Source organism: Brachyhypopomus gauderio, chromosome 11 (genome assembly GCF_052324685.1).
Source record: "Brachyhypopomus gauderio isolate BG-103 chromosome 11, BGAUD_0.2, whole genome shotgun sequence".
Classification (NCBI taxonomy): domain Eukaryota; kingdom Metazoa; phylum Chordata; class Actinopteri; order Gymnotiformes; family Hypopomidae; genus Brachyhypopomus; species Brachyhypopomus gauderio.
Window position 1 is genome coordinate 4,621,629 of NC_135221.1, and position 8,745 is coordinate 4,630,373.

The 8,745-nt window shown below is 47.6% G+C and overlaps 1 protein-coding gene across 4 annotated transcripts in view; it reads left to right on the plus strand.

Moving 5' to 3' along the window:
- fgf13a (fibroblast growth factor 13a) overlaps nucleotides 1-6,787 on the plus strand; it is a 99,339-nt gene extending 92,552 nt beyond the window's left edge. For all 4 annotated transcript variants that reach the window (XM_077021185.1, XM_077021182.1, XM_077021183.1 and 1 more), the window contains 2 exons: nucleotides 3,694-3,892; nucleotides 6,454-6,787. In XM_077021185.1, coding sequence (XP_076877300.1) covers nucleotides 3,694-3,892; nucleotides 6,454-6,590 — 336 coding nt within the window. In that variant the 3' untranslated portion in view covers nucleotides 6,591-6,787. The remainder of the gene's footprint in view (nucleotides 1-3,693; nucleotides 3,893-6,453) is intronic.
- Nucleotides 6,788-8,745: the final 1,958 nt, after the last annotated feature.

Here is an 8,745-nt window from a genome sequence, read left to right on the forward strand (position 1 = left end):
CAGCACACGTGCGGTGTGTTCGGTTCGCCAGTCAGCACACATTCGGTGTGTTCGGTTTAACAGTCAGCACACGTGCAGCTCGTTCGGTTCAGTCCACCAGTCCATGTGCAGTACATTCGGTTCAGTCCGCACACGTGCGGCATGCTTGGTTCAGTCCAGACACATTCAGTTCAGTCCGCACACATGCAGAACATTCGGTTCCATCCGCACACGTGCAGTACGTTCAGTTCAGTCTGCACACGTGCAGTACGTGCAGTCTCCTCGAGTCAGCCTCACATGAAAACTCTCGTACACCCACACGCTCCCATCTCTCATACACATACACATACACCTTCATTCTTAACAGTCATAATGCTGCCTCTGTGTGTTTTGGAGGGGCAACTCGGGGTTTCCCAAATTACAAGAGAAGAAAAAAATGTCATCACAAAGCTCTCTGCATCGACTGTGGGGGACACGGTTATACAAGCATACAGTAATAGCACCATAACAAAAGAACATGCTGAGATATCTAGTGAACGTGGCTGTCGATCGTGATCGACATCTTCCTCTGTGCTGTGTCATCTTCATTCTAATCGTTCATCTAGGGTGGTTTTCACCCACTGCTTTAATATTCATGGTTATGGCTCGTATAGATGAGAGAAGCCATTAATGGCCAAATGACTGTGCGTGAGCCAGAAACAGTAAAGTCAGAGCGGTTTAACGTATGCTGCACTCATTACGTCCATACGTCACCCCCCCCTTCCTCTCGTTTTGCCTTTCAATCTCATACAAAGCTTTAATGGCATCGTTTAAAATCCATTTGCTCAAACTGCCGCCCGTCTTCGTCTTCTTTAACGACAAGGGCGTGTGACTAGTCTCGCTTCCGTACGGTTCCCTTCCACCGCCCTTATTAAACGATGTGGCCGATCGCGCCAGGTTGCTGGTTCTCGTCGGCTATGAGATGGCAGACGCAATTAGAAAGATGAAGTTTCAGCGACGCTCCCGTTTAAAGCTCTCGTTTGCATACAGTATTGCGTTTCGCGGGGAGACAGAAGAAACTGGTTCAGGACCTTCTCCACAAACGAGCGTGCAGACAAACAACCCGCCCGCGGGTTTACACGTGACGGATATCTCATTTCACTCGGTGTGAGCGGACATAAAATCGTGATGTCAGATAGAGGGGGTAAACACAATAATGGGATTACAACAAAACAAACATTTGTGTTTATTGTCAAACAATTGGTCTATCAACGCCAGCAGGTTTTTACTATAGAATAACTATACCTTTCACATTTACATGAAGAAAGCCTGGACTGCCGTGTGCCAGTAACAGTAATGTCAGAGAGGTCTTACTGCATCATGACAGACTGTCATGTTTTAACCAGTGGGAATGAAGCCATAATCCAGAGCTGTGGTTAAAAATTTCATTTCACTGTCCTGGACAATTGGGCAAAACGTAGAGACATGGGTGAGTAAGTCACAGTCTCCATAGGAGCAGTGGAAGGAGACGCCACCTGGAAACACCTGGGTGTCATAGCAACAGAACATGGATCTCAGAGTAGTGCGAGTGTTTGATGAGTCACCGTTTACAGTGGGCATTTCTTCTGTATCTGCCTTTCGTTTGAGAGAGAGAGAAAAAAAATTGTATTGCCTCATTCTTACCTGACTGGGGGGGTCATATCGTCTTCAAGAGTCATCTACTTTCTTATCAAATTTGTTCATAATGTAATATTCCACATGATGATGCAAGAAAAAGACGATTGTTATTGCGTTTGCCTCTGGACTAGATTCAGTATCAGAAAACCATGGCAGTGATTTGGATGTGACGACTCATTCTTACACATTGGCATTAAAACACCGATGTTTTCTCTGCCACGTCGTAAGCGCAAGAGACCAAGGAGTGAGTCTCCAAGCTGTGATCTGTTATCTGCGTTTCGTCAGAAGTAGTCGTGCAGCTCGGCGTGAATTCCCTGGTTGTTATGCAGCGCTTGGTATTATGGGATGCCTTCCAGTCTCTTCCCCTAATTCCCCCCAGCACTGGACGCTCATGCACTTGATGTTATTTCTAAAATAATTCTGATTAATTATCCTCTCCGCGAGGCTTTAATCCGATCACTTTTCCAAAGCTGCTTTACTTTGTACTTTTGTGTACCAAGTGGTTTTAATTAATACGACCTTCAACCGTGGCATTATCCGTTGCTATTGACAACCGGGCATTCATGTAAACATAACCAGACTGAGTGGTAATCAGTTAAAACCGGGCGGAGACTGAAGCTGTCCGAGTCAAAATCATCATCTGGGTTTCCTTTAGCCCGGAGAGACACGTTAAACAAAACCTTTGCATCTCTGACAGTGAAGCTGGTCGTAGATCTAACCTGATACAGCACAGACATCACAGTCATTGATGCTGACGGCTAACTAGAGACAAACCCAGGCGTCCTAGATAAACTCATCCCATCGTTGATTACCTCCAGTAATGCAGCCATGTCTGTTTCCCATCACAGCAGTGGTTCAGAGGTTTGACCGCTCCTGAACTACCCCAACGTCCCTATGCCATACCCAGGTTTAGCGTGTTGCAAAAGATGCAATCCTGTCAGAGCCTGCAGCCCACAACCCGCCCCCCACCCCCAACTCTCTATCCTTCTCCACCCCTCAACTCTCCACCCCCCCAACTCTCCACCCCCCCAACTCTCCACCCCCCCAACTCTCCCAGTGGAAGGACTTTGCATGTCCTGATTCCACTTCATTTGCTGTAGTGCAACAATAGAGATTACAGCCAGGAGAGCCTCTGGTCTTCTCATCCATCTTATCTCCCAGGGTTAGTTATGTGCCAGCTACAGCAGTTCAGGCCTTGAGTTATTAATTAGACTTTCACCAAAGACCTAATACAGCTAAACCCCAAAGCACCCCGACATTGCATAATCTGTTCTTGAATTCATTATTACCCAAGATATAATAGTTATTCAGAAAACAAATGAAAGGCTTTATTATTTACATTTCCAGTGCAGACTTTACAGTAAAATGACATTGGCTCATCTTTACTATATCTGTTTGTGTTTTGTTGGCCGGCCGAACGCTCTGACGCGTATGTTATGAGTTAGACAGCCTTTGAAAACTAATTAGTGGTTTTTAAAGGCTGTGTACAATATGTCGCACGACGGAAATGAGAGAGAGAGAGAGAGAGCTGAGCATGTGGGCCGGCAGTGTGTGCGCTTCCTCTCTCGCACTTATCTTCCGCTGGTCGGGGCCGGATCCACTTAGCTCAGGCTCGACCCTGTTGGGCAGAACGCTTGTCTTAAAGAGGACTCGTGCTTCTGCAGGTACAGCACCAAGCCCAGTCACTGATCTGAGGACAGAATGTTCTGTTACATGGTGCAGTGGAGCTGGCCAGCTGGCTTGCATGAAGACGTTAAGGAATAAAGATGCACGGGCCAGTATAGACGGCAAGACGAGATAGAGGAGACGTGTTTCAAACACGAGAGAAAATGCAGATATAAAAGGTGAAGACACGTTGTTGGTGCCAGAGATGATACGTGAACATGTGGCCTGAACGTGAATGTGTGCTGATAGGTGTGCGTACGTCTCTGTGTGGCCGCACGCCTCCTTGTTGTATAAGATAGTCCTGAATTAGCATTTCACATGCGCTCAGTGTCTCGCCAGGGGAACGAAGCTCTTGTGTGAGGGCCTCATGTGTACGTTCCTCTCCCCGCGCAGGAACATTTCACCCCCGAGTGCAAGTTCAAGGAGTCGGTGTTCGAGAACTACTACGTGACCTACTCCTCCATGATCTACAGACAGCAGCAGTCAGGCAGGGGCTGGTACCTGGGCCTGAACAAGGAGGGCGAGATCATGAAGGGGAACCATGTGAAGAAGAACAAGCCTGCCGCCCACTTCCTGCCCAAGCCCCTCAAAGGTGAGCTGCGCTTTTCCGTTTCCTCCTCGTTAGCGGAGACACGTGAGTCAAGAGTCTGGGACGTCAGGTCGGGACTGTATGACGGACAGTAGGAGGTCGTTAATGTTGTGGCCACGTTTCATGGATGCTGGCCAGACTTAGACTCATTTTTATTTCTCCATTTTTAAGTCAACGCTGATGCTAATTGGTGAAAAGTATGAAGCACAGCCGACACATTCGTCTCTTCCAAATTTCTCAGATTCCGGTGAATGTTTTGTCTTGTTTGAAACTTGCACCCAAACTTTTTTTCGTCGACAGAGTTCTTCTCTGCAGTTGTACTAGAGAAAGTCACGATAGACCGCCCCTTCAGACTGGAGCAGGGCGACTGTGTTGTGTCCAGAACCTTTGTGTTATTGCTGTGCGCCTCATAGCAGGGCCCAGACAGAGCCACCGAGGGCTTGGTCTCGGCTTGGTCTCGGCTTGGTCTCGGCTGAAAAGTGTAAAGCGTTGCGCACGTGCGGACTGACAACACGGAGGTCGTCCAGGCCAGGCCAGCGAGTCCAGAGACACACCGCGAGAGAGCGGAGCACCCAAGCAGCTTTGTTCGTCAGTACGTGAGAGAAGCATGTGGCTTTCATCTCCAAACTGAACACCTACCTGTCAACAGAGAGAGAGAGTGGTGGTGGGGAGGGGGAGAGAAAGAGAGACAGAGAGAGCAAGAGAGAGACGGGAGGAAGCATGCCGGAGACAGGGATGAGAGGGGCTCTCTCGGCATGAACGCCAGCCTAGTTAAAAAGAGAGCTGTTGGGGCAGAGGACGTTGAAATACGGCGAGGAGTCTTGTGGTGTGCGGTAGCTCGGAGTGACTTCGGTGCAGTGGTGTTCGGATCTGACTCTGTTGTCTCCTGTCTTTGCAGGCTAGTGAATAAAACGAGCTGGTTTGCATCAGCGTAGTCCTCAAAGACGCCTTTCACTGTGCTTTTTCCATTGTAACTTCTCTTTAGTTCACACTCTTGTCTTCAGGATTAGACAACTATTTATTTATTTATAGAGTATCTAAAACTTGTGCTGAAGTACATGGGGTGTCCTGAGAAATAGGACATTTTGGACAGATCTCCTTCATCAGCACTTTGCTTGCATAGCTGATGAAGGAGGTCTGTCCAAAACATCCTGTTTCTCTGGAAACCTTGTGTTCTTCACCTCAGTGTTGAGTCCCTTCATGTCTCCAACACTACGTTTTCTCACCTGGAATCTTCATTGGATTTATAAATATTTTTGATTTACGCTCCACATTATATCTATTTATGCTCCAAACTGTCGTGCAGTAGTGAACCGGAGAAGGATCAGGACAAAGACCTCCCGCCTGACCCAGAGTAAACAAACACTCAAGAACATCGCTTAGAGGAGCAGGTTGTCCAGCGCAAACGTTTCTGCTTGAAATCCTAAAATAGATGTCCTATCAGAATACCCATCTGGGAACATTTCCGATTATGAATTTATACCAAAAAGTTTTAATTACTTGGAAATGTTATGTGTTTCAGAGAGGGCTGATATGTTCACTGAGCTCCTAATGATCCCGACTGGTTTTTTCTTGCCGAGGACCAATTACGGCGATGTGGGTGCAGAGTGAGCAGGCAGCTGGTGCACAGAGGCAGTGGGAGGGGAGGGTGTGAAGTACCCCCCTCCCTGCCTGCTTTACTTCCAAGAAATATAATAGCAGGCATGCTGCCTCCGTGCACTGTGCCAGCATTACTACTGAGCAAGACTACGTCGGGCAGATACAAATGGTGTTTCTGTTACGAAAAACCTCCAGAAAAGTGCTTTAAAGGATGTGGTCAACAGTTCAGCCATTAATTAGCTTGCCTTTTGCATTTAGTTTGTAATTTTTTACCTTTGACAGGATCATAGGCCTCGGGGAGCGTTCAGTTTTGCCTTAACGGCGAGCCGCTGGCTGATGGAGCTCAGAGGCGTTGGTGCAGAGCCGCTCCATAACGATAAGCCTCCAGCCTCGCCCCCACCCCTCCCAACACCAGCCGCCCTCCCTCCACCCCTCCCTCCACTCGCCCCTAGAGAGTGACTGTGCGCACTAATACGTCGGGTATCGATTCCAACAGCTTTCCACCGAAGTGCTGTATTGATCGGCCGTGGTGGGCAGAAGCTTTGTGTGAGGTTGAAGGAAGTCTCCCTCAGCGTTGCTGGCATTGTTCAGCAGACCAGAACTCTTTCCGAAACAACAGCTAAGGTGGCATGTGCTGCCCATGGAGAAGTATGCAGTATGCAGTCTGTAGTGCCTTAAAAACAACCACTTCTGTCAAAGCGGTAGGCAGGCGGTCAGAGTTTTTACTCAGTTCCTCTGACTCTCTCTCTCTCTCTCTCTCTCTCTCTCTCTCTCTTTCTCCTCCCATTCTGTCTCTTCTCTTTGGCTTTCTCTCCCTACCTCTCTTTCTCTCTCCCACTCTCTGCCTCTTCCTCCATCTCTCCCTATTCCTGCCTTTCTGTCTCTCTCTCACATCCCACTCTCTCGTTCTTGCTCCGTCTCTTGTTCTTCCTCCTCTCTCTCCTCTTCCTCCTCTCTCTCTGCAGTGACCATGTACCGGGAGCCTTCTCTACACGACCTGACTGAGTTCTCTCGCTCCGGTAGTGGCACGCCCACCAAGAGCCGGAGTGCCTCAGCCGTCCTCAACGGGGGCAAAGCTGTGAGTCACCACGAATCCACGTAGCCCGACCCGGCCCGGCCCGACCCGACCCGCTTACCCTGCACCTTCGCCAAAACCTCCGGACGCTCGTGACTTCAAGCAGACTCCTCTCAACAACAAAAAAAAGGAAAACATTATTAATTACAAAGTTAAAAAAAAAAAAGAAAAAAAAGAAAAGAAATAAAACAAGCTCATGGTGGTCGAGGACACGTGACAGCACATAGCAAGACAGCAGATTGTCCTCCACCTAGAGTAACATTTTTTTTTTCGCGTTGGTTCACTGTAGTTTTTAGACTCTTACACAAAGCAGCGGTGTCTTGCCTGCAAGCAAGCCATGAAAAATTGTAGCCTTGTACATGAGTGGGCATTCAGCTCTCTCTCAGGACGGTCCCAGCACCACACCGAGTCGGCTCCTCTAGTGTTGTTAGTGAGGATCACTAGCTAACACGTCTAGGCCCTGGTCAAAGGGATGCATTTGTTAAGACTTCAGGTGAGCGAGGGTTAAGCTGCTCGGGAGAAGCAGGACGGAGGCCGTCGTGTCCTCCACCCCCTCCACCCGTCCCCCACCCTCCCTAATGAAGCAGCCCTAAAGATCCTGGACCCCCGCGCTCTCTGGCACTCGTGCTCGCGTTTATCGTGGCGAGGTCAGTGGCGCGGGCTCTGGCTCGTTTGTTGTTTTGAATAGCGATTGTTACCACCGTGTTTCCCCGTCTTCTCCCACAGTCCGTGTTCTTTTGAGGTTCCCCCTCCGTGAATGATGATTAAAGCACACCAAAGATAGTAAGAGAGTCCCTTTAAGAAGTCTTACCATGCCAGTATACGTTGGTATTACAGGGCATGATGAATTCTGATGCTCTACATTTTCTGTTCTTCTTTTTGTTATATTTTCTGAGGAAGGCTGACTGTCGGGGGGGAGGTTAGCATTTGGGCGGTGTGTTTTGTTGATGTTTGTGGAATGAGAGACTGTTTTGTATCCTCTCTTCCTGTCTCTCTCGCAGGTCACGTCGTCCCTGTCCTAATTCCTCCTTTCTGTCTATCCGAGTCCCCCAATCTGTCTGTCTGAGTATCTTCGTCCACCTGTCTTGAGTCCCCCCCCCCCCAAGAGTTGTCCGAATGCTCCTGTTTGCCGTGTCTCCTCTCATCCACCCTCTCCTCCTCTCCTTCAGCCGAACCTGGTCACCTGAACGCGTGACCGCTAGGCTTTGCTTCCCTAGCCCAATCCCAGAACCCCCTCATCGTATACGAGTAACTTATTGTGGTGGTGATTTTCTATATAAACAAGAAAATATGTGGAATTTTAGGTGGCTTAACATTTTATAGGATGTCTCATTTGTAAAAGTGAAAAAATCTTGAATAAAGGGGAAAAGACAAAAAAAAGTAACCTCTCTTGTACAGGGCATGTACAAAATGGAGTTGTGTACCACGAGAACCCTTTTGGGGGGGCTACTGTATGTACTCTTTCCTTCTGGAAGCGTAATCTCTTCACATTTGCTGTGGGGGCTCTTGGCTGATTCCTTCGGGGCTTCTGTGTTTTCATTTGAAGTGAACATACCTGTTGCATGGGAGACAGCAGGGACATGGATGGGTAAGGCTGCATGATGTGTATTAACCCAGTTTTGGATCATGTGTTCCAGACTACCAGGAATAAAGCAGAAAACAGCATGTACCAATGGACACTCTGCCTGGTACCTTCCAGTTGTTTCTTATTTGTTGTATACACAAAATGCACTGAATAAAATGTTTATATCAAGCTCTTTTAAAAACGTGCCTCTTTGCTTTATTTACGATCGGTTGTAGCACGTAATACATCACGAACACACACACGACATGCTGCACTCAGCAGCTATTAATGGATGTAATGGGAAATCATTGAAATGTATTTAAATGTTGCTGTTTGGTATTTCTACTTTAAATCACAATAAGGAAAAAACGGAATTAAAGTAAAGTACTACTTTGAATAAGGAAAAATATATTTTTTTTTCTTAGCAAGGCCAGCCGAAAAAGTAAGGTGAGGTACCGTACATTATAACTCGTACATTATAACTTGTACATTATAGTAGTTGTAAATGCTGAAGACTATATTATACCCACCTTGGCTGTTAGTGGACAAAGTGTTAGTGGGCACTTATTCCTCTACTCTGACATTTTCAGCACTATTAATAGTTTCTACAGTGAGGTT